We start from the raw sequence: 26471 nt of genomic DNA, 5'->3' as shown, positions 1-26471 counted from the left end.
CATGTGAGGCTTTTGAAATATTGTGACAAACGCGAGAGGCCTATGCAGCGACTTCCTCAAGCTCAAGCGTTTTCACGTACACCCGTTATCTTCATCACTTCGGAAACGACAGCACTAAATAATGTTTGCTTCGCTTCGTAACAATATTGCCATACAACGGCATTTTTTATACCGTGGAACGCCCAGGAAACTCCATCTAACTTGTACGAATTTTCTTCTAACAGTCTTACTTGTGCTAACCGTCTGATTCTCTTTTTATTATTTTCAGATATTCATTGAACGCAGACCCTGTTGGTATCATGACAACCCTACAAGGAAACCCTCTAAGCATTTCATTGATCGCTCTATTCATATCTGCAAAATTTCTTCTAACCCGAACGGACGACCTCCCCGAACGGAAACCATATTTGTCCCCTTTTCAAGATGCCTGGAAGGTAAGCTAAGGATGTTGAAATTTTAAGCGCACGTGCTGCGCGTTCTGTAGAAATTCTATATGATTTCTTTTAACATATGCCAGCGTATTTTGTTTTTCAAAAACATGCTAATTTTGGAATGAAATAAAAGGTCAAATATTTTTATTTACCGATACTTGTACTAGGTGATGCAACTTGGTAGGGATCAAGCACAGATAACGACACGAGGTTAATATCGGGCGTTCGTATTGCGTTTACAATCGGGAGCTATTTTTGTTCCACAAATTGTGGATGGGGGGACAACAAGTCCGGATTTGTATTCAGCAGCTGCTGTACAAATACTGGACGCGCACAAAAGGCTAAAACCCTCGACATGGCCTTACACACCGTCGTAGCTTAACAGGCTGAGGTGTCGCGCTGGTAAGCTCAAGACGTGGTTTCAATTCGTGGCGACGGCGGCTTCATTCCGTTGGCAGCGATATAGAATAAATCCCGTGTACTAAGATTTGTGTACAAGTTAAAAAACCCCAGGGCGTCAAAATTACTCTGGAGCGCCCACCTACGGTGTGCCTCATAACCATGTCGTGGTTTATGCTTGCCAAACCCTAGAAATTATTACTAATCACTCATCATGGCTTTCGGCGCTGCGCCCAAGACTGATTCCCATTAGCACCGAACTGATACCAGGATCAAACAAAAGCTACTACAAGATGAATGACTACCAACGGAAAGCCTATGTTCAAGCAAGGTGGCTTTTATAAACCAAGGACGAATCGAAACATTGTCGGCGTCAAAGCTACCAGCTATCCTTAGGAAACACCATAAGGTTCTAACTCAAAGTGATCGCCTGTAGCGCATCTTTGTAGACCCCCCTGGCGTCGTATGTAGAAGCTGTTCAAGTTTACGCTGCATCTTCACCGAGTCAGCGTTAAACCCGAGCCGTGGTCCTGGCTGCAGACCGTGCAATAGGCCACATCGCCAGATCTACACAGAAGAGAGAGAGAGAGACAAATAAGAAAACGAGAGAAAGGCAGGGAGGTTAACCAGACTTGTAGCATCCGGTTTGCTACCCTACACTAAGGGGAGGGGGAAAGGGAAAGGAAGATAGATGCCATATGATTCTGTCTATTAAACTTATCTTTATTACCTAACCGCAGTGTCTACATAAAAAATGGCTCCCTTCCCCTATGGGGAAATGGGAGCAAGCGAATCTTGACGTGCACGTGCCCGACCTTCTACTTTTATTTTTCTTTCTTTCTTCCTTCCTTTCTTTCTTCCTTCTTTCTTTCTTCTTTCTTTCTTTCTTTCTTTCTTTCTTTCTTTCTTTCTTTCTTTCTTTCTTTCTTTCTTTTTCTTTCTTTCCTTCTTTCTCTTTCTTTCTTTCTTTCTTTCGCATTGCGCAACGCTCTCTCTCAGCTCTTTTCTCTCCCAATGCCGGCAAAAGCACACATGTGCTTAGTATGGCACCACTTCAGTTGCTACAGGCATCAATCACTCTCATACGTGAAATATTCAAATCCAACAGCGAACGGCAGCATTGAAATGCGGCAATGTGAAATCTCAAGTGACCTCGATAAAAGATCTGATAACCGCATCAGCAACGGCTAATTGCCGAGAAGCTCACGATCGAGAGATCATCATTTTTTGGAAAAAAGCGGACACAAATACATCTGCACCGGCGTACCTTGGAGGGCCGAATTTGTGTACACCCTCATTTCTGTACACACACTCCTGTGCCGACTTTTTCGGGAACTATGCCGCCGCCTCTGAAATGTGTAACTCATAGAAGCTTCGCTTAAAGGGCCCCTCACCAGGTTTGACAATTTTGAGCTGACGAGCGCAATCCATGCACTAGGCGTTCACCATTACGTCTGCCAAAATTTGCAACGCTACGCGCCGCGTAAATGGGTCAAATTTCAAGCTGAACGCTGCTTGCCCTTCTTCTCGCGTCCACGCGCCCAGAGAATGAGGGGATGACGTGCATGAGAGAATGGCCCTACGTAGATGGTAGTGCTGTGACGTCGCTCCTCTACGTAGACGAGTGTGCTCTGACGTCGCCAACAGTAGCTTGTGACACTGCGATAATTATTTCACACGACGCGTAGTTTTTGTACTTTGTTGCTTGAATGGATGAATAAAACTTGAGAGCAATAATAAAACACACAAACGGAATGTGTGCGTTTTCTTCTTTTAATTTTTACTGCGAATCGCAGCGAGATTCGAGACTAATCTACCTCCGTTTCGCACGCGTTCGTGTTCTCGCGCTTTGCGCATCGTGCAGACGCCACCCTTTACAACGAAACTAATTTTCTACTGCGTTCCAGCGCTCATTAGGCTCATTTATCCTCCCGCGTCTAACTAGATGTTCATGCGGCACAACGCTAGTCTCGCGTCCGTACAAATGTTGCAGCTTTCGAGCTCAGTAATAGGTTGAAAGCCAAGTGATCGGCGAGGGCGCATTCGGCATAACTTGCAGAGATGAAGCGCAAAGAACGCCGCCACAACACCGCTCGCGTCTCGGGGGCTCGGGCTGGTTCGGGCGCGTCATGCGCTCGTGACATTCTGTGCGTATGACGTGTTCATGCGTATGCGTTATGTGATCCTTCCGCTCGCGTGTCGAAGAGGGCAGGGAAGGGATTTGGCTTGCGAAGGCTACGCGGGGCGAGCGGCGAGGGTTTGCAGCTCGCCTCCTCGCATCATGGTTTCGCGCCGCTACAAATTATTGTTTTTCTCAGCTTCTAACCTACCGATTAGAAAAATTCTTGTGGCATAATGCTCTTTATTGGGCTCGCAACAACTTGCAATGTGTAACTAAAATTCGTTAGGTCACCTGGTGAGGGGCCCTTTAAGAAAATAAACTGTACGAATGGGCATCAGTGCCAAATGCGCGCGCAAGTCCCCTCCCCTCATATTACATAATACATAGGTTAACGCGATCCCTTGCTGGACATGACACCTGTGTAGGGTTTTTTTTTTTTTTTGCAAATGAGTTTCAAGCACTAGCGTGGCCCGGTTCAGTGAAGAAAAAGCCAGCTTGGCTCTGTGGTAAAATACTCGACTGCGACGCAGAGGGCCCGGGTTGAAGTCCCATTCGGCCCTGGGTATTTTTTTTTTATTTAGTTTTTTATGTTATCGGTTACGCCACCGACGGCGACGGTGACGGCGACGCCGCTCAACGCCGGAACGGGGGCCGAAGAGCTGCGCTCTAAAATGCACTCTTTCGTTATTGGACGGCCGCTAGGGAGCCACGCCAAGCGGACGCGCTTCGCATGAGCTCTACGTTTTTCGATCTCCAGCGACCGGCAGTTGCAAAGTGTCGGGAAACAAACCTTCACCATCAGCACGGGAAGTCGTCCAGCACCCTCTGAAACCGTTCTTTCGGCAAGTCCACCCATATTTCGTAACGCACTGCCTTTGAAGTCTGGCTCACTGGTGGCCGCGCTAGGCCTAGCGCCGGCGTCGCCGGCGTCGCCAACATCGCCCACCACCCTGCAGACATGGAGGTGGTAGTGGATGGGACCGACGTGTCCCCCGAAGAACTTGACCAACCCGGTTGGATGGAAGCCCACAAGGCCCTTGGGCGTGGAAGAACTACCAAGAAGGCTGCCGCCGGAGCTTTCGTGGACGCTAGCGCAACATCTAAACAAACCGACGGGTCGCAAACGGCGTCGCAAACAGCGTCGCAAAAATCCATCGTTGAAAAGAGCGGAGCGTCTAAACCAGGTGAGCCGCGCAGGCCGCGTCGGCGTGCACCTCCGCCGCAGATGCCTGCTAATGACTACAAAATCGTCGTTCGGCCCCGCGACGGACTGAACCTCAGCGTCTGTAGTGAAGCTGAAATCGCTGACTGCATCAGGAAAACTCTACGTTTCCCAGACACCACGACCATCACAGATGTGGTGCAGGTAAATCGTGCGCAGAACTTGGTGCTGATTTCTACACCGGACGAAGGACGAGCAAAGACCTACAGTAGCTTGTCAGAGATTCTGCTCCATGGCAAATCCTACAAGGTGAGCCCCTACGTCACTGCTCCGGATGATTCTGCGAAAGGGATTCTACATGGCATCCCCGGATATGACACGCAAGCGGATATCATGGCCAGCTTCCAGAACAATACACCCAGGGTACTGCAAGCTCGGCGTCTCGGTACCACTAACTATGTCATCATAGTCTTCGAGGGACCAATGGTCCCTCACTACATGAAGTACAGGGGCACTCTTATGCGCTGCTTACTGTATAAGAAGAAAATTGAAGTCTGCAGCATATGTCGTGCCATAGGGCATCGCCAGGACATCTGCCCAACACCTGCTGTTAAACGGTGCCAGAAATGTGGTCAGGACAATCCTCTGCAGGAACACGAGTGTGAACCGAAGTGCGTGGTGTGTGGAGGCCCGCACATGGCGCGTTCGAAAGACTGTAGGAAACGTTTCGCGACGCCACCTATTATCCGGAGGCGACGGCTCGAACAACGAGTGTCACAGTCCCCTCAAGAGCCAACCCCGCACCAAGGAGGACACCCCCAGAGACCTAGCCGTTCCAAGGAACGAAAGCGACAAGAGCCGGGGGCTGCTCGGAGCAGGAGCCGCTTCCTCTCCTTCCCGCCGCTGCCGACCAAGCCGAGGTCCCAATCCCGACCCAGGAATAATCAGGTGGGCTGGGCTAGTGGGCCTCCCTTGCAGGCTGCTGTCGATGATAAGAAATTGCAAGCCCTGGAGGCGCAAATAGCACAGTTAAGTGAAATAATTTCAAGACAAGAGAAAGAAATAGCGCAGCTTAAACAATTACAGCGGTCTGACCAGCCGACCACCCAGGTTTTAGCTAATCCTAATGAGCCCTCAGCGGCCAAAGAAGATAATAACCTGGATGATAACTCGCCTCCGCCTAAGCGTAAGGCTCCGAAAGTGGACCGCACGACTCAGTTCGAAACGAGAGTCACTAATTTGGAAACCAAATTTGACAGTTTTCAAACAAGCTTAGCGCAACTAGTGGATACTGTACAAACACTAATCAATACGACGAACGCGCGGCTTGATAGCATGACTGCGCAAATCGACGAAGTTTCACGTCAGGGTGACTCGGCACAGCCTTTTAAAGCTACCAAGCCTAGTAAACCATACGACCGGCGGTCGACTACCTCAATACCTCGCCCTACACAGGCACCGTCCCAATCTGCGCTCCCTTACCCAGCGCCGCTATACGGACCCCCCGCTCATGATGGAGCGCAATAACTATACGATTTGGCAATGGAATTGTCGGGGGTTCCGCCGTAAACGGGGGAACCTCCAGCAATTCGTTGACACCAGGGATGCACCCGATATAATTGCCCTGCAAGAAGTAATGGGACAGGCGAAGCTAGCCGGCTACAAATCTTATAGCCCTGCATTCACATGTTTTCACTATCGAAATTCACATGTTTTCACTATAGCCCTGCAAACCCTAGTATATCCATATTAGTACGCCGCAACCTCCCAGTTCTGCAGCACCACTTTGATGAGGACATGGGTATAGCACATGTTTTCTTAGAACTCATCCCACGAAAACGAGGAGGGCACAGTCTTTTCATATTAAATTTATACAGCCCCCCAAAATGTCGAGCTCATCGCTTTGGCACACTGTTTGCCAAGGCACTGCAATTAGTGCAGCACAACAGCTTTATAATTGTGGGTGACTTTAATGCTGCCCACATATGCTGGGGATACCTAACATCTACACCCAAAGGCAAAGACCTATGGAATCAGGCGCAACAACACCGCCTTACTTTAACTACAGATCACAGCTATCCCACTCGTATTGGCACAAGTACAGCGAGGGACACTACCCCCGACCTTACCTTTGTTCGAAACATTCCACAATGGAAATGGAAAAAGTTAAACGAAACCCTAGGTAGTGACCATTGCATAATCCAATCACTTATACAATCAGGCCCTGCTAAACCCACAGGTAGAAAATCTTTTCTCACGGACTGGGACAAATTCCGCGCATACAGAGAACAAACCGCACCTACTTGTATAGAAAATCTCGAGGAATGGACTGCGACACTGAATGGAGATGTCTCAGCTGTCACGAAGGAGGTTCCCGAATCCGCCGGAATTGAGGAGGTGGACTCCCATCTCCTCCATTTATGGCAGGCTCGCAGCAGTATTCAGAACAGATGGCGCAATCAGCGACTCAATAAGAAACTTAGACTTAGGATCGCACAGTTGGACGCACAAATCGCTGCATATGCCGACAAGCTGACCTCCCAGAAGTGGAATCAAATTTGCGATAGTATGGAAGGACAGCTTAGCGTCGCTCGTACATGGCAGGTCCTACGCTATCTTCTTGAACCGGCCAGATGTAAATCGGCCCAACGAGAAAGGCTCCTTTGCTTAGTTCACCAGTTTCAGGGCAGTCATGATGAGTTGCTCCAAACCCTCCAGGAAACATACATAGCTTCCCACCCACCCCAAGCTCATCCAGACTACACTGGTCCCGATGCACCCACCATGGATGCTCCCATCCTGGAAGCGGAAGTAAGGGCAGCTACGCTTCAGTTGAAGGTAAAATCCGCTCCAGGAGCAGATAAAGTCACCAACAAATCTCTTCGCAATTTAGATGACACTTCCATTAAGGCTATCACGGAATACATGAACTCATGCTGGGAGAAGGGTGTGCTTCCACAACAATGGAAACATGCGAGGGTTATTTTTATACCCAAATCAGGCAAACCACTACGTTTAGAAAACCTCCGCCCCATCTCGCTTACCTCCTGTCTAGGTAAATTAATGGAACATGTCGTACTTAATCGACTTAGCAGCTATGTGGAGGATAACAACCTGCTTCCTCCCACAATGATCGGTTTCCGCCCTGGACTGTCGACCCAGGACGCCATGCTGCGCATTCAGCACGACGTGCTAGATAGTACCTCTGCGGCGGGCACTAAGGCAATATTGGGACTGGACTTGACAAAAGCCTTCGACAACATCGCCCATTCTGCTATTCTTCAATCACTACATCAACTAGGCGTGGGCCCGCGCATTTACTCTTATGTCCGAGATTTTTTAAACAATGGGACAGCGGAGCTCAGCATTGGTGATCTCAGCTCGAAAACGCTTCTTTTAGGCAGTCGAGGCACTCCTCAGGGATCAGTTTTATCCCCTTTTCTTTTCAATTTGGCAATGAGAGGATTGCCACCTCTATTGTCCCGAATCCCAGATCTCAAACATAGCATCTATGCTGATGACGTCACCCTTTGGGTCACCCGAGGAAACGACGCACACATCGAAGAAACCTTACAGCAGGCGGTACGAACAATTGAAGCCTATGTCCGACCTCGAGGGCTGGAATGCTCGACGCAGAAATCCGAATTGCTCGTCGTTCGGGAGCAGCGCGGGAGACGGGGTTCAAGCAGCCCCCCACCCAAGATCACAATCTTCGCGGGAGAGCAACCAATACCGGAAGTCCCAACAATCAGGATCCTCGGACTTTTTATCCAAAACACAGGGCGCAATACTGAAACGCTGAGTAGATTGCAAAATGCAACACTACAAACGCTCAGGCTAATAACTAGAATCACTAATAAGCACGCGGGTTTGAAGGAGTCCAACACTCTCCGGCTCGTTCAGGCCTTTGTGCTGAGCAGAATTACATACAGTTTGCCGTATCTGCGCTTAACGACAACTGACAAGTCCAAGGTCGACACACTCTTATGGAAGGTGTACAAGGTAGCACTCGGCCTACCGATACGCACTTCCACGGAGAAGTTTTTCGCCCTGGGCCTCAACAATACGTTAGAGGAGATGGTGGAGGCCCACCTCACCGCGCAGTACGAGAGGTTATCGCGAACCCCAGCCGGTCGCTATACTCTCGCAGAAGCTGGCATCCGTTTCACACCTGCTTCATCCCCTAAAGTCAATATATCCTCCGATCAGAGAGCACATCTCAAAATTCTCCCCATACCTCGAAATATGAACCCCACCTATCACATTGAACGGCGGATCGAACGGGCCAAGGCCCTGCACAGCCGCTTTGAGACAAATACGAAAACGGCGTATGTTGACGCGGCCGAGCTCACTGGACACCAGGGTTTTTCGGTCGCCGTGGTGAACTATGCGGGGCAAGTCATATCGGGAGGATCAATCAAAACGACTAATCCAGACGAGGCAGAGGAGGCGGCCATCGCCTTGGCCATAGCCAACACTGCTGCAACATAAATAATCAGCGATTCGAAATCAGCTATTCGCAATTATACCAAAGGGCGCATTTCCGCAATAGCTAACAAAATTTTGAACCAGAACACTAAACATCGCACTGTCCAAATTATATGGGCCCCAGCCCACTCCTCACTCCCTGGTAATGAGGCCGCCCACCGACAGGCTCGAGCTTTCGCCTCCCGAGCCCATGGCTCAACCCAGGTCGGAACGGGGAATGAGATAGAGGAAATTGGGTGGTCGACACGCGACCGTATGGTGACGTATCACGAAATTACACAGTATTATCGATTGGCCAGACTTCAGTATCCCCCAGGGAACGAATCACTAACCAAACGACAGGAGCTTCTATGGAGGCAACTCCAGACGGGCTCGTTTCCGACGCCAATTCTCTACTCATATATTTCTCCTACTATATTTACACCTGAGTGCAAGCTGTGCCGGGCCCCCCGGGCCGACCTATTTCACATGCTTTGGGGCTGTCCCAGTAAACCTGTGCATCGTGGCCCACAGGGCTTGCAAATTACCACTACGCAGCAGTGGGAGGCCGCACTGCTCAGCTCCGACCCTGCCGTGCAGGTCTGGATCACGGGGCGGGCAGAGGCAGCCGCCAAGGAGCAGGGGCTCCTGGCCGACTAGCCGTCGTCGCCTCCCACAATCGAGGAAACCATTGGTTTTCATTAAAAGGTTTTGTTCTCTCTCTCTCTTTCGTTATTCGAACCATTTGAAAGAAAACGCTGCTCCCATTTCGTGAACCTTAGCAAAATGATCTGTCGTTGGTATTATTGAAGCTATAACCTTTGCTAAGGAACGTAAACGTATCAATTCTTTCTCGTTTCTTCCATCTATTCCATCTATATTTCGACCGCGAAGGGTGTACAAACTTAATTCAGTACGGTATTGGCTGTTCTTGTCTACTATAGGTACACTGTAAAACCTAAGAGAGTAAAGCGTGGGATTGACCTAAGAGAGTGCCGGACACTCTCTTTGGGAGAGTATATTCTTCTCCCATATATTACTCTCTTTTACAGAGTAAATCACCTCTTTTTGAGGCCCGGAATTACTCTAGAAAGGGTTATAGTATTCCACCTCAACAGAGTAACATTACTCTTGCCCAAACATAATAGCTGGACCCCTTCGCAAGGAGTAGTAGTACACCTCAAGAAAAAAATAGCACAACTCGGGCCAACATTGGGCCTTCAAATTACTTTTGACAATTTGTTCATGCGTAGATCGTAATGATGACATAATAAAGAGCACTACGACAAAAAAAGACGTTCGAAAAAAAGATCGCGAGCGAGGTTCGAACCAAAGACATCTTCATGCAACTCAGATTGCGAGTCCGACACGCTACCGCAACGCCATACTGGAAGTCTACATGCGCTGTGTTTTTCGTTCATGTTGTCAGTGATCACGTTAGTGACCTGTCCTCATTTTCATGTTTAGAAACGCTGGTTTGAGTGTCTCCGTACATGCGACAATCAAACAGAAGGTAGTACATTTGTTTGTTTTGTGCTTCCCGGCATCAGAACGTCAATGCGGCACAGTTTCTGAGTGAACAAGATTGTCGTAACCGATGATATGCAAGGCATTCGCATTGACTCGCTAAGCGGTTAGTTATTTCTATGTAGAAAACGTTGTACTTCTGAACTGCACACTGAACACTTCAGTTTTCATCATCCCCTGGGACATATTTCGGTCATTATTGTTCACATTCCGAGATCACAACCGTAATAGCCCACTATAGCCGTACGGACCATTTAGCTTAGAGCAGTGTACTCCGTGCGCGACGTTCGAAGGGGAAAACGTGGATATTGAAATAAGACGAATTTAATAACCGTTCCAATGTAGTGTCGACCGTGACCGACTCCATGAGGTGATATTCGCTTATTTAACTACGCACATCGAAAGCTAAGAGCGCGGATATTAGGCCTTATCGCAGTGCCTTCCAGTACACTGAAAAGCAGTGGGAGGTGCTGATAACGCTGCTTTCTCTTAGTAGTCGTCTCTAGCTCCGCGACGAATGCAGTGCTCGCTACTGTATATACGTGCGCTTAATAATGAATGCTCGTCGCTCGTGGTATGCCGGCACATCGACCTATATATAAGGAGCTGGAGTATAACTGCGTTTTATTCTCTCCCGCCAGAAGAGTATATGTACATTCCACTCTCTCGCAGAAAGGTGGAGTATAAGCACATTTCACTCTCTCCTTTCGTACAGATTGGACGTACATTTCACTCTATTCGATGCTTTGCGAGAGTAAAACAACGTTCTGAAGAGTTACTCGGCTTTCTTACTCTTGCGATACCCTTACCAGTTTTTACAGTGTAAGGCATTTTGATTTAATTTTATTCCGGTTGCAGGCACTGACTTTGCCGGGAAAGTTTTATCTTTACATGAGATCCTATGCGGATGAGCCATTTTACGGATTCAACCGGAAGTGCGTCTTCACCGATCTAATCTCTGTTAACGAAAAGGAACACTACACGACAAGCGTTTTTGGGTCAACGGATCCCAAAGATGGCTCAGTGTGAGTATTATTTCGAGCTTAAATCTTTGTTTACTTCTAGGAATCGCCACATCAATATGTTAGGTCCACTCCAGTGTTACGTGATTGTTCTCTGCAGGGCCGCAAAAAAAGAAAGAACAAAAAAACTCACACGGTTCCTTATGAATTTGTCTAAGAATACTCGAAGCGACAGTCATTTTGTTTCTTTTTTTCAGTCGACTGTATTGAACTTCCCCCACCCGAAAGCTTTCTGCACCCAAAGTGGTTTTGCAGTGCCTCCTGGATTGAAGGCATTGGAAGCCTTTTGCAACTCACGTGATTTTGCAGTGCCTCTGAAATCGGCCCACCTTTAGCAGAGCGGGGATGTCATGCGATTACGGCATCACGCGACGTCACGCTAAGACACAGTCACGTCCTGATGACTTCACAAACTATGGTTACGAGTGATGTCATTGTGGCGTCATGCGGTGACGTCATCACGTGATTATAATTTCTTGCATCTTTCCTGTTGACCGTAACGGTTACTTTACGCGTTTTATGAAGCATCTAACTGATACTGTCGCCTTATCAAAATGCGCGTTATCCCTTTCGGCCCCGGCGTCGTGAATTGACGACACTGCACAAAAGTTCCCCTAGCACCTTGGAAATGAAACCAAAGCTGCTCATTCTTGGAGAAATACTTCTTCAATGATCCCCACTGTGATTGACACTAATGTTGCGACATATTTGCGGAGCTGGGAGCCACAAAGAAGAAAAAGCTTGACGGAAGTCGTGGGTGACGCCGAGGCGGGTCAGCTGGCGAGGCGGCTGAGCGCCGTTTTTGGGACGTCGTACAGAAGCTGTTTCAAGGAGTATCACACTGAAAAATGAGACGTGGTTCACATTTTGTGTACTCTAGTGAGTAGCAGAAATAAAGAAGCCATTTTCCTAATTTCACAACCACTGAGCCCTGATGACCAAATTTGATTCCATGCTAATTAATCCATAAATACTTGCAACACTGGCTCAATTTTTCGTTTTTGGTCTTCTGAGGTCCTAACTATTAAGAAAACACGCACAAAAAATGTCTCCAGCCAAAATAAAAAATCCAGGGCTGAAAGGGTTATTATGCTTCTGCTCGAGACCTCCAAAGGATGCTGCTAATTTCTAAGAACCGTATATATGAGGGAAATTTCAGGCTGGTGAGTCTGAGGCCCAGAACCAAGTACACGGAGGTGCAATAATCAATTCCGTCAGACAAACAACTCGTACCTACCCAAATATATGAAAAAATACGAATGCTGGCCTGACACGCATCCAAATGCTGCGCTATAGACCGAGGAATAGAAGCTAGCGGATTGTTCTGCTTAAAGCGAGCTGTGAGCAAACATTTCTGTCACATAGTTTGACAGTGTTTCACAATTTCATGGTGGAAGCGAATGATGTCTGCGATCAACAAATGAGTTTCAGGGCATCTTAGACAAAATAAAACGGTAATAAATGGCTGCGCCTAGTGAATTCCAAGCCCTTCTAAAGTGAATAGGATGACGATTATGCAGCAATTTGAAATGAACGTTCGCATATGACACAAAAGTATTCTGTGAAACTAATGTTGAAGCAGGGCAAATAAAGTTCGTAGTTCATCAAAATTAGTGCAGATCCCACGCTCTGTGGGAATCATTTTAATGCGAAGCAGCCAACATAGAGCTGCACACATCGCATTGTTTGTCTTAGAGGCATGTGAAGTCATTCATGCGATGACATTTAGTTCCCTATATATCGCATGTTTGTCATGCCTGAATGCATGTAAAACCTGGAATATACCAAGCTAATGAAACGTATATTATGTTATACACAGTGCATGACCTCTAATTTATGTTCTTCGCTCACTCATGTCGCGCCATACCAGTTTTGTCGTATAGCAAGTCAGCGAACCGGCCGCGAGCGCGCTGTGAGCGTGCCATGTAAATCATGTCATACATGACGTGCATGTCATGATTTTCATGTTACCGCCTGTCATTTATATTCGTCATAGAGTCACGTCGAAGGATAGCAATGTTGGTGTATATCAAACTTGCGAAACGGCCGCGAGCGCACTATGAGCGTGGCACCTAAATCATGCCGCACATGACATGCATGTCATGATATTTACGTTAACACCTGTAACTTATGTTCCTCATGCATTCACATCACGAAATACCAATGTGGTGTATATCAAGCTCGCGAACGGCCGCGAGCGCACCATGAGCATGGCATGTAAATCGTGCCGTACATAATATTAATGTTCTGATTTTTATGTTACCACCTGTCACCTATGTTCGTCATATATTCACGTCGAGCAAAGCCAATTTTGGTGTATATGAAGCCAGCGAAACGGCCGCGAGCGCACCATGAGAGGGGCATGTACATCATGCCGTACATGACATGCATATCATGACTTTTATGTTACCACCTGTCACTTATGTTCCTCATACATTCACGTCGTGCTATACCATTGTTGGTCTATATCAAGCTGGCAAAACGGCCGCGAGTCCACCATGAGCGTGGCATGTAAATCATGCCTTACATGACATGCATGTCATTATTTTCATGTTACCGCCTATCATTTATGTTCCTATACAGTCACGTCGACCAATGCCAAGGTTGGTGTGTGCCAATCCTGCAAAACGGCCACGAGCACGCCATGTGCGTGGCATGTAAATCATGCCGTACATGACATCCATATCATGATTTTTGCTATCACCTTTCACTGATGTTCGTCATACAGACATGTCGCTCAGTGCGAATGTTGAGTATATCCAGCTTTCCAACGGCCTTGAGCATGGCGCGTAAATGATGCCGTACATGACATGGATGTCATGATTTTCATGTCACCACCTGTTATTTATATTCCTCATACAGTCACGTCGCGCATTGTCAATATTGGTGCATATCAAGCTGGCGAACCTGCCGCGATCGTACCATGAGCGTGGCATGTAAATGATACCGTACATGACATGCATCTCATGATTTTTATGTTGCCACCTGCCATGCATGTTCGTCGTACAACCACGTCGCACTATACCGATCTTGATGTATATCAAACTAGGGAAACGGCCGCGAATGCACCATGACCGTGGCATGTAAGTTATGCCGTACATAACATGCATGTCATGATTTTACGTGTTACCACGTGTCACTTATGTTCTTTATGCAGTCACGTCGCGCAATACCAGTCTTGATGTATATCCTGCTAGCGAACCGGCCGCGGCATGTAAATCATTCTATACGTGACATGCATGTCATGATTTTCATGTTATCACCTGTCACTTACGTTCACAATACAAAAATGCCTTGTCGTACCAATTTTGTGTATATTTGTTTAATTAAACCGCCGGCAGCTCCGCTTGTCCATTTCATATAAATCATGCTGTAATCACATGCGTGTCATGATTTGCACGCCATACCAATTGTGGTGTATATCAAGTTAACAAAGCGGCCGCAAAAGCACCAGACCATGACATGTAAATCGATGCCGTTCATGAGATGCATATTACGGATTTTCATGCTATTACCTGCCATTTACTTCGTCATAGAGTCATCTTATGTCATGCCAAGTTTCGTACACATCCCATTAACGAAAGAGCCAAGAGAGTACAAAGCCGTAGGCGGATAGATAGATAGATAGATAGATAGATAGATAGATAGATAGATAGATAGATAGATAGATAGATAGATAGATAGATAGATAGATAGATAGATAGATAGATAGATAGATAGATAGATAGATAGATAGATAGATAGATAGATAGATAGATAGATAGATAGATAGATAGATAGATAGATAGATAGATAGATAGATAGATAGATAGATAGATAGATAGATAGATAGATAGATAGATAGATAGATAGATAGATAGATAGATAGATAGATAGATAGATAGATAGATAGATAGATAGATGCGGTCAAAGTTGCAGAAGTTCGCTAAGAAGTGCTTCGCATTTAAAGAACTGTATAATTCTTTGTAATCAAGTAGTGGAGCTCAATAAGAACTACAAAACCAAGAAGCCTTACAAAATACCACAGTGGCTATCTTTATTTCCCTTCTCCATTTCACTCCCGCTCGCATTGCCGCAACCGAATGAAAGCCAGCTTACTGAAAATAGCGAAAACTGAGCACAGTGTTCTTAAACAGCTCATATTTTGCCATTTTCAGGAAGAACACAACTGCGTACTCATGGGCTCGTGCATCCGAGGGCTACACTGTTCCAAACGTCATAGAAGCCTCCTCGTCGCTCGGTAAGGCCACACTCGCGTGTGTACGGCTGATCTACCTCTTAAAATGTGCGAAGAGCAGTGCATATGTGCGCATTTTTCGCCCTCGAGTCGATGAACTAATATGATCAATATCGAAAGGAAGCGCAATATATACGAAAACGGTCACGCCACAATTTCTTTGCATTTTACAGCGAAAGCTGTTATGACATCACAACAAGGGCTGTTTTTGGCACCGTAGTTGTCCGCCGCCGCCGCCGCCGGTGTCGGTAACCATTATCGCGTGAAATAAGAAAAACACTAAATAAGAAAACACATCCGGGAAGGAACGAGGTTCGAACCTGGGCCCTCTGCGTGGGAGCCCAGTATTCTACCTCAGAGCCATGCCGGTGCTTGAAACTGTGCTCCAAAAAGACCCTATACGGGCTTCATGTCGGGAAGGAACTACATTAACATATGCAATATAGCGTGGTAGAAGAGTAAAATAACAACCAGGCGCCACACAACGCGAATTCTGTAACCGGGCGCCACACAATGCGAATTGCGCAACGAGTGGCTTGTTGATTGGTTCCAACCCATTACAAAGGCCACTGCCATAATTCTTCATCGTCATGAGCCACAGCATCAACAAAGTGCACGTAATGCCTTACACGTGTTTAGTGAATACCACGGTTCTCCGCAGAATGACAAAAAGTTGCATAGTGGCTGCTTCCCTATTTCTCAAAAATTATGATGATTTATAGCGTAGGGGGTTCCTCGCAAGTGCACTTCTCTTGGATGCCAAAGAAGCCCATAAGGCTCCCATTATTCATTTCCTCAGAATGTCAATCAAGTTAATTCTCTCTCTCTCTCTCTCTCCGTGTCTGCGGTTAACGTATGTTATAAAGCGTGGTGGCACAGTTAAATAACGACCGGCCGTCACACAGTGTGAATTACGTAACTAGTGGGTCATGCAAAGCTTCCAACCCATTACCATGGGCTCAGCCATAATTCTTCATCGTCATCAACCGCCCCATCAACAAAATGCACATAATGCCTTACAGATGGTACCTCGCTTCTCCGCAGAATAACGAATAATGTCGTGGTGGGTGCTTCCCAACTTCCCAAAAATTATGATTTATGGCGTAGTGGGTACGTTGCTAATCTACTTGTATTAGTAGCCACAAGAGAGTTTATAACGGGCTCTAGAAATGCCGCTCTTCCAGCTTTTGCTGTGACTGTGCTGCGCTTTCCGCGCAGGCCTGGCGTTCTTTTCTCTCGTTACCCAATAAAGGCATTGTTTCAACTTCGTTTGCTTTCAAATAACATGAACGGTACCTATTAACTCGCATGAATGCGATGGGATTGACGCCACCTGAGTACTGGAAAATAACTGCCTCAACAAAATGATAGTTATTCGGCACGTAATCACTGTGTTGTTAAAATTATTCATTTATATATTCAATACTGCGGACTCATGGTCCGCAGTATTGACTAAATAAATACAAGTTGAATAAATGAATACAAATAAAGTCAAGTTAGCGCCTTCTCTATCTTTTTTTTTTTTTTTTTGCGTGGGCAAAGGAGAGGAGCGCTGTGCGAGCCGGCTGTCGGCGTTAGTGCGGCTTTTAGCCGCCAGGCCCCGCCACCGGAGTAGACCCGCCGTCGCGTCGTCGCTCGCGCAAAGTAATGCTGTGGCTGCATTCGAAGTTGTTGCATAGTTCAGTTTTCGGTTGCATTCGCGCTGTTTAATGTACAATGAAAACTTCTAAACGGGAATCGTGAAGCGCTTGCCGTTCTTGGAAGCCAACCCGTTTCTAAGGCATGTGTCTTTCGCGGCTATTTGATCGAGACATTCGCGCGTCGTCTGCTAGGCCGATACCAAAGAGCGTATGCCAATGACGAGGGGAACATTTGTTTGTCACCATTGCGTTCGCTTTATGAGCATCGGTTTTTACTGTCTGAAAGTCGATTTTTGAAAGCAGCATTTGGCAGGAGCTAATACTGAAAGCTTGGGCGCTTAAACTTCCCCGATGCGTGCTCCCGTCTGCTGGCGTAGCACACTACACGCAAGCCTGGAGTTCATGCGCTAAAAAGCACGAAATGTCACTAGAATGCTTCTAGGGATATACGTGATCACCCGTTCCCTTCGTAAAGCTTTTGAGAACTACATTCGCTGCCACCGAGAGAAAGCAACAGCTCGTGCCAGAAAATGAGGAACTATGCCAAGTGATTCCACCATTTGAAAGCATAAACCACTTATATCGTGGTGGTACGAAAAAAAAAAAAAACAAGAACAGCTGCATGTGCCGCGCGCTTCCTGCAACACTTGCCGATGTGTGTGAACAGACATTGTCATTCAAGTCTAAAGTCGTAGTGCCGACTCTCAACTTCAGCCAAAGAGTCGTGAAAAAGGCGGCCTGTTGTAACTTGCTTGAGCTCGTCTTTGTTTTCGTCGATGGACTGTTGTAGCCTGAGTATCTGTCTCGTCAGCACTGTTTCTTTTCTCTTCCATTCGGCCTTTTCGGCAGTGACCAAAGTAGAGGCCGAACGGCTGTTGACCTGGACGCTTTTGTCGCATGGGGTAGCCTGCTCAGCCTTGTGCACGCCTTCATTCTGACACTGCACATGGTGACTGTTGGTTGTTTCGCCGGTAGCGCATGTGGTGTCCATGGACTCCAATTCTTCCGCTTCGGCACCTAATTTCAGCGCTGCACATGGCGGCGGCCGCGAGAACATGCATTCGTTCACTGTTAGGACGCAGCACGGTGACGTTTAGGAATACTTGCCATGCTTCGTTCAGCTGTTACCTTGGGCTGCAAATGTAAAGGGTAGCCTGCAAAGACTGGCGCTACTGCATCCTTCTTCAGTCTTCGCTTCTTATAGTGTATGAAATCTTGTGGTCGTAAATGGTCGCTACATATTATAGTGTAGTTTGAAGAAGTATTAAGAGACCAATTATCCCGCCTCATTACTTCAAGCCACCTTTCCCGAACACCAGCGACAGCTGTAATTTCATGGAACAACAGCCGAACAGTGTATTAATGCGAAAGCCTTAGATGCCCCATCAAACGCGAAAATTGAACGTCGGCGGCGTCAATACGAGTGATGCAAGAAATCGTGAATACCTGATGACGTCATCATATGACGTGACATATCACAAAATTTTCTGACATCATCGTGACGTCACTGTCGTGATATTACATCTTCGCTTCATCAAAATGGGCCGATCACGGAGGCAGTGCTTAATCAGCTGAGGTGCAGAAAGCTTGCAGTGCCTCCGATTGTTGAGGCTGTAAGAAAACCACGTCAGGGGCAGAAATATCTCGGAGGGAGGCAGAGCGTGTTCAATACATTGACTGGGAAAAAGAAGAAGATGGCTTTCGTGTTTCAGTCGTCTTACGTGAATGCATAAGGGACCCTGTGAGTTTCTTTTTCTTTATCAATAAAGAGAAATAAGAAAAAATACAATCGTGATTTCTTTCCGCTCCCTTTGCAGAGTGGAACACAACAGTATGACATACTAAGGCATTGGCGTGGTTGCAATAGTCTGAAATAGAAAGTAAAACGCGTATACCATCAAACTCGAATGCAAGTATTGAACCGGCAGGACGGCCTGACAGACTGCCTGCAGAATATGTACAGTGGTTATAAAGAAACGCGAACCTGTGGCATCTACATTCTTTGCTGTTTCGCATTTATCTTCAAGTGGTTATAGCCTGGACGAGTGATTAAAAGACAATGTTACAATCAAACGCCATCTAGTATTGTTTTTATTGCCACCGCGGTCAGAGCGTGATGAAAACATCCCCCCTGTACCTGTGAAAGCCTGCGAGAAGCACGAATGCAATAAAACCCAGGTGCAAACATGAATTTGTGAGCTTCGTAATACGCGCGGCCATTCAGCGCCAGCTTCCCATAGTCTACTCGCACAGCGCCACCCCGCGGCAGCGTCGAGCGAGGCGGAGCGCACGCTCGACGGCCCGAGGAGAGCGTTCGCCCAGGCATTGACTGGGATTTACGAAGTCGGTCTGCGCGCTAAAAAACATATAAATTATTGCGAATTACGACTTTATCGTAAGAAATTAAGTGTTTTACGGACACGGCTCGAGAATACTCAGTTTTATTTAGGTGCGTAATAGTAACTTGTTAAGGGCGAAAGGAATCACACATAGCTACTACGATGAGAACTGCCTCTGAATACGTTTATAGGTCGGCCAGAAGGGCCCTGTATTTTTCTCTGTTGCACTCACTGCGTTCGCCGTATTCTACCCTGAAACTGCATGGAATTATCAAGTGCTGGAATGCACCCTCGCTGTGATTCTATGACTATCTTTGTCTAACAAACGCTGCATAATGAACGATGCCTTGCAGCTGCTTACACGACTGTGTTGTCCCGTGGCACGGCTGCGATTATGAAATGTAAATGAACGAAAGAAATACGAGAGGTAGAAAAAAGAAAGGCACTGGTTATGAAAATAAATAACTCATAAGAAAAGCATATGTTGCTTTATTGTACACATAGTCAAAGTACAATGTTAGCAACAGTGGAATGTTGTTCCACTGCTTCGAGTACAGGCAGCGCCAGTTTCTACAATAATGATAAAACAATGTTGCCTCACACGCGGCGGACACTAAGGCGCCTCACTGCAAATGCTCTGCGTAAAGTATTTGTAGCTGCACCAAAATAATAGAGAAAATATCGATGCAAGTTCCTACGTATGAGCCCGCATGAAGTTATTATGTTTAAAAGATTGCACCAAGTCGCTACTCTTAGAACCGCGTTTCTTCGAACCGCTTCTCGTAGAAGATAAGGGCCCAAGAACTATTACTACAGACAAAAAACCCATAATGAATCGGGTAGAGGGTTTGTTAGGGTGTCGCGATGCCACAAGTATTGCGAATAATCAGTCAGCGGATGTTCAAATACTAACCTTGAATTGTGAACAAAAAGGCCGTGATTCATGCGTATATGAGCAAAAGCACGGCTGCAGCTCCCCTAGCACTCAACAATGAATTTTAGTGCAATACCGCTATAGTTATGAGTCAATTAGTTCGTGAAGAAATAGAGTTTTCGTAAAGATTACTTTTTTTACACTTTAATGTGAGCGTCATTAACGATCTGTTGTGTTTCTGATTTCCTTTAGAAAAAGATTTCGTCCTGGATTACGGCCTCATCTTTTCTGAATACGATAACTGTGAAATCTTTCGGCTCCCGCACCGTAAAAACGGTAAGTGTTGCCGCAAATGAGGCATGAACAAATACGAATGCACGATCTCTGACTGTAACCGGTAAACAGCGTTCTGACAGCGCTAGACTGCTTACCCGCAGGTCGCTAGGTCGAATCCCAGCCGCGGCGGCCGCATTTTCGGCGGAGGCGAAAATATTAGAGGCGCTCTGAGAGCTATTCGCTCATATGTTGCTTTGTGTTTTAGGGGCGAAGCTCCTTAAGGCGGCACCCGTTCGTCCCTCGTAGTCGTCGTGATCGTAGTAGTGAGTAACAAGTCTTACGCTTTCACCTCCAAGGTGGTGCCGGTGGGAGATTTCTCCTGTGCGTTGTTGAACAATAAAAAATTCGCAGCGTGCGCGTTAACTAAAAGCCGAATTCTTCTGTCTCTCATTCCCCATTAGCAGCCATTGGCATGTTCCAGTAGGAAACGTTAGTAGAAGTAGAAGTGTAAGTGTTAGCTAAAAGCCGACTTCTTCTGTCTCTCATTGCCATTAGCAGCCATTGTTTACCTCCAAGGTAGTGCCTGGTGAGATTTCTCCTGTGCGTGATTAAACAATAAAAATTTTGTTCAAAACGCCGTTGATTGATGAAATAAACCAACGAAAGACGCCAGATGTTTTGTAAAAGCAGAACGAAAGAACGCCAGATGTTTTTCTTAAAGTGTAGTAGTAGTAGTTGTATTTAGCCACCTCGCCCGATCGTCAACGGGCGAGGTGGACCGGCAACGGCGCGAGGACCCTGCCGTACGAGAGTTAAATCACACTAAAAGACATACTTTGCGGGCGATACACTCTAGTGAGCTTTCAACTTTTCGTCTTAATGTACATGATAAAGAAATTATTTCTACGAAAAACGAAAGGCACACCTTGAGCAATATGTTTGGTTTTGGGACGCTAAATGGAACCATGAGGCGATGCGAAGCCGGAGCACTTGCACCAGGCCCCGGAAAGTCTCAAGTTCCAGTGATCGCCGCAGAGGGCGAAAAAATCAACCGCGGCGAGTTCCATCGATATGCGCGGAGAGTGGAGCTACTAACTCCTCTTTTAGCGGTCGGATAAGTTAGTTCGCATTTTCCGTGTTAGGGGCGCTCAACGCAGCCAAAAATTTTATTTCAGAATGTATCAGAAGATTGTTAAAATCTTAGTTACCGTGTCATTTTGCATACAGCTAGTAGGGACCAGTTTTTGTGTTACTTCTAGAGTTAATACAAGAGCTTGATTGTTTGAGGACAAGTATTGAGATTACATTGACGCTCGAAAAGCAGCAGCCCATTGGCATCGATTGCGCTTCGGTCGGTTATTTCATTCAAATTGTACCGCGGTCGTTTTCTTTGATCGGCGTTACGCAGCTCCGTTTTAAATCAGTTTTCATATAGCAATGCGAGTTTGTGCGCCAAATTTTACATGCTGCTGCCACAAAGCGAACGTGTCTAAAGCCTGTGAATCACGTCAGCTGCGGCGCTTCACCGGCTGCCAGCGTGAAAATTCAATGCCAGCAAGGAGCTTGGAGACTACCTACGAAAACGGAATAACCATGCACCATGTGGGTGTGCGCACCGGTGAGTGAAAATGCACTGCTTTGCATTTGAACATAGCTTTTTTTTTTGCATGCGCTACGGTTTTTGTCATTTCAAAAGGTTTTACGACTCGTCCAGCTGATCGGATGCACCGCTTGTGGATTACAATGACATTTTCTAAGATTATTTACTTCGTTCTCACTTTTGCAAAAAATATCTTTACTGCTAAACTTTGTAACACAGATCACAGCATAAGTTTTACCTATTTCTGCACAAATTAGTCTTCTGAGATAAATGCTCATAAGTCCAATGCATGGTAGAGCCAAGTGAACTTATAGTATGTATATGCATTTATACATTTTCGTAAGTTTACAATCATACATATTACATTTGCACATACCATGTAGTTTATAGAGTTGGGAAATTAACTAACTTAGTATCCTCTAATTGAGGCTTGGTCAGACACGGTCCACTGAAGGTCACCACTAAAACAAATTCACAACAAAGCAATGTTATGTGCACACTATTTTTCTCATGCAGTGCTCTCATATACATTCTTCTCAGACATGAATCACAAGTCCACTCACGCTTCTACCACAGTAATCATTATTTTTTCCTCTTCCAACCCAACCACAGCCTCCAAGAAACTGCTCATATCAGCACCCGCTCGGATGCTTTATCTCTGAACCTACCTCAAGTCAGCAGAGGATGTTCCACTACAGAAAGTAAATTCGTCGTCCCAAATCCTCACAAGGTATGGTTGTGGACACTTTACTTATTGAACCAATTTTTTTTCTTTCATCATTTCTTTCTTGCTTTTTCTCATGACTCAATTTTTTTCTTCTCAGGAAACTGGACAAAAGAGAGATCATTGGTTTCCAAGCTACCCACACCAAGTCGTAAGAAGCTCAAGAGTCGCCTATCCACCACCAAAGTTTACCAGGCGGACAAATGCAAGCCTTATACTGAAAAGCAGTGATAGTGTACGGCATGTTGAAGCAGTACGAAATTGGGTCCACAAATGATTGCTTCTTGCTTCATGAATTACTCAGTTTAGAGGAAATGTGCTGGCTTCAAATTTCTTGGATAGTGCATGTGATGGGGTGCACATACTGCACTTTAATCTACGTGTGAAACTTTGCATAGAGTATCACATGTAACTTGGTAGCAAGTGGGCCAGTAGTAGTGCATATTTAGCAGCACTTGTTTTTTCCCAGTGAATATAGTTTGCTGCAATTGTGGAGGCTGTTGCAAAGCAATGGCAGGGAAAGCTACAGTAGTGCTGAAACAAAGAGTTATGTACGTGCACCGATTGCTTGTAGGGACATTGTGAAGGTTCTAAAATAGAAAACTGTGTGCAAACACTCGTGCCTTCATTAAACAAGGCATTTCGTGTAGTGGTCACCTGGAGAATAGTTTCCGGGTCGCTACTCTGGAATAAATAACGTTTGATGATGGGAGTAGGAGAATAGAAGAATGTGCATAAGGACATTTTGGGCAGTGTTCTATGAAACAGGCTGTTGAATTTGTAAAGCATTTGAAAATTTAGTCTTTAGTTTTATTCAATGAACTTCGCCAATACATTAATGGGATGATATGTAAACAGACGCATCCAGAAAAGAGGGTACAGCACCGTTGCATTTGTGCAAGCAATTTGTTTTGTATGTGAAGTGGAACCACAGACAAGTAGCAAATAATATTTGTTCTAGATAACAGACCTGACACATGACACGGAGTTTTTAAAAGTATGTTTATTTTTAACAGAAAAATAAATGAGTGCACTCAATAGATACAATCAGAGTTCAATAGAGTTGGCCAGTGTTTGTGCATGTTGAAGATTTGAATGTGTAATAACGGCTATTTCTTTGATATTGGCGTGAGCTATATATCCAAAAAAGGCTAGTTTTGTGTTCATGCTTGTGATGCGCTGCAGGTAGACACGGACCAGAAAAAACGAGAACAGCACAAGGTGTTGCGCATCACCCTGTGTTGTTCTCGTTTTTTCTGGTCCGTGTCTACCTGCAGCGCATCACAAGCACGAAGACATGCCATCTAGCCCCTATTGCCGCCTTATTAGTTTTGTGTGACACCCGTGTTAAGAGTGAGGCAGACAGTTAGGAGGTAGTGAAGAATGAAAATGTAAATTCAGCTTCTGCAATCGTCCATCGTTTAAGCAGTGTCTTTCACGACTATGCACCATTGGCACCAGAAAAAATGGACTAATTTATTTTTCAGTGCGAAACATAGCAATTACACAAAGAAGCTAATTATACACATTTGACAGAAATGATTACTCACTGCCCATTTTTCCAACATTGCTACTATTACTTCCAGCACTTCCTAGCTGTCTAGTATACTACTGTTCCAAATGTCTCTATTGTGCGCGCACACATCATGTGCAGTCTATTGTCGGTGCTGTCCACTGGTACATCATTCTTTTTTATTTATAAATGAGTGCTTTCAGGAACACGCGCAGGCATCCGCTATCACATACGTCAGTTGATAAACAGTGGGCGAGCAAGGGTAGCTCACTTCTCGAAACTTGTCTTCCATGACAACCTTTACAGGAATGTTCACTTGCTGAAATGTTGGATTCAGGCTAAGGCTTTCCTTATTCGCCAACAGTTACTCAACTGAAGTGTTTGTCACTGCAACCTCTTTTGAAACATGAACCAAGTTTCCTTTTCAACGTGATACCGTAAATGGTGTTTTCCCAGAACACACGAGCTTAGCTGAACTGAAAGTTGAGCTAAATGGTCGGAATTCATCGTAAAAAGATCGGCGCGCAGGCACGAACACAAGGATATTGAGCACAATAACGAGAACACGTTATGTACAGGAATAGCTAGCACAACAGTGTGGTTCACTTTTTTTTTTTCAGCGCCGAGTGGGTCTCGCCAATGTGTTGTCAAAATAGTACGTCGGGCTGAGGCTAATCTTACTGGCACTGCATCTTTTGCGAGCTTTGATGCTGTTTGTTTATTACCGCTCAAATCGTCAAACGCGCATGTGTAAGTGAGAAAGAGGACGGGCAGCACTGTACGCAAGTACTGTGCAAGGGTCACCCATCGTAAATAGTATCGTCTGACGCTTCGTTCTGCGTACTATAAGAGGTATGCTGAACGAGCCAAGAGACATAGAGTTGCTCAGTTTCAGCTGGCAATTTTATTAAGCAGATGGATATTTCTATTTCTTGTATGTATTGTTCAACTCTGTAACTGACAGTGCTGCTTGTTTACATGTATACTGCTACATTCACGATTGCCAATAAACAATGTAAGCTTACTTGCTTGGCGTGTTTTTTGCCAGTTGAGGCCTTTCGGTCACCTGGCGACGTAACGGAAATATTAGTAGTAACGATAGGCTGCCGTGCGCGCGAATACAACCCCCGGACAGGAGTGAATAAACGCCCAGAACCAGCGGGCGCGCACCGCGACCACCCGCACCCGCCAGCAATGCGGCAGCCATATTGCCTCAACGCAATGATGATGATAGTTTTCGCAGCGCCATCCCTTGGTCGGATACTTTAGTTCACAACGCCACCGCTACCCTTATTTCCGTTGCACTGTCAAAGGTACAGTTTCCCTTCTGTAAATGGTAGTATAAGTATTCTGTGCTTGCACGATCGCGTTCCGTTGGCTTTCGTTGGGCATGCTACCGACCTCGCGTCGTGGAACGCGCGTCCTGTCTTCCCTCTAGCCTTGCCTTTAATTCGCACAGGGCGAGCGGGGAATGCGGTCGCTCTTGGCGCTCTTTCGCTCGGGAGCGGACTTCTTCCTTGCATTTCACCGATCACAAGTGATAATGAAGGGACCACGTAAACCAACAGTACAATAAAAGTTTGATGTTTAATATACACACGATGTTTCACACTCTTTATATTATGTACTGGGCGCATTTCACGGAAGAGTTTCACGGTTTACAGATGATTCCCTCCGTAGCTTCGCCCCACTCATCATCATTCACCCCGTGGATATGCTGTGATTTTTTGTTTTTTTTTCCAGGCTGCGAACTCTGGGCGAAAGCAGGCAAGGTGGACGAGCTTTCGTCGCTCTGCTTCTTCGTGTACCACTTGCTCTGCGGGCCAGAAAAGCACATCGTGTACGACCAAGATTTGTGCGAAAAGAAATAAACACCATCTACTCATTCGGTGCAGTTTACGCGGCAAATCGCGCCAGTAATCGAAATTTTTAGGCCGCGTGAGGTTTTGTATCCATGCGTAGTACCGCATTTTGCTTGATCGAAACAGGTAAGTTATTTGCCTGGGCTCATCAGAGGTCTGACGTTCTTTAGGAAGTCTTGAAACATTGTCCAAAGTCACTTTCCCAAGTCATACGATGATTTTAAATGCGTAAGCATTTCTCTGGCGTCTCAACGAGAAATCTGTCCGTCCGTGTGT

At 46.0% G+C, this 26471-nt stretch overlaps 1 protein-coding gene and 1 long non-coding RNA gene across 2 annotated transcripts; both read left to right on the top strand.

Moving 5' to 3' along the window:
- Window positions 1-293: 293 nt before the first annotated feature.
- On the top strand, window positions 294-26204 carry LOC119384983 (uncharacterized). The gene is made up of 5 exons (XM_037652577.2): window positions 294-434; window positions 10967-11133; window positions 15288-15370; window positions 20473-20556; window positions 26077-26204. The coding sequence occupies exons 1-5, from the start codon at window positions 300-302 to the stop codon at window positions 26202-26204; spliced, it is 597 nt and encodes a 198-aa protein (XP_037508505.2). The 5' UTR covers window positions 294-299.
- On the top strand, window positions 21932-23080 carry LOC125757616 (uncharacterized). Its single transcript, XR_007415352.1, has 3 exons — window positions 21932-22114; window positions 22709-22826; window positions 22921-23080. It is a non-coding gene; the product is annotated as an uncharacterized LOC125757616 (long non-coding RNA).
- Window positions 26205-26471: the final 267 nt, after the last annotated feature.

The sequence above is a fragment of the Rhipicephalus sanguineus genome, chromosome 3, assembly GCF_013339695.2.
Source record: "Rhipicephalus sanguineus isolate Rsan-2018 chromosome 3, BIME_Rsan_1.4, whole genome shotgun sequence".
NCBI lineage: Eukaryota > Metazoa > Arthropoda > Arachnida > Ixodida > Ixodidae > Rhipicephalus > Rhipicephalus sanguineus.
Note: the sequence above shows the minus strand (reverse complement) of the source record. Positions and strands in the feature narration are given on the sequence as shown.

Coding starts and splice junctions, on each gene's coding strand:
- LOC119384983 (XM_037652577.2), top strand. CDS start 300: ATGACAACCCTACAAGGAAACCCTCTAAGCATTTCATTGATCGCTCTA. Junction 435..10,966: donor CTTTTCAAGATGCCTGGAAG/GTAAGCTAAGGA, acceptor TTCCGGTTGCAG/GCACTGACTTTGCCGGGAAA. Junction 11,134..15,287: donor GATCCCAAAGATGGCTCAGT/GTGAGTATTATT, acceptor TGCCATTTTCAG/GAAGAACACAACTGCGTACT.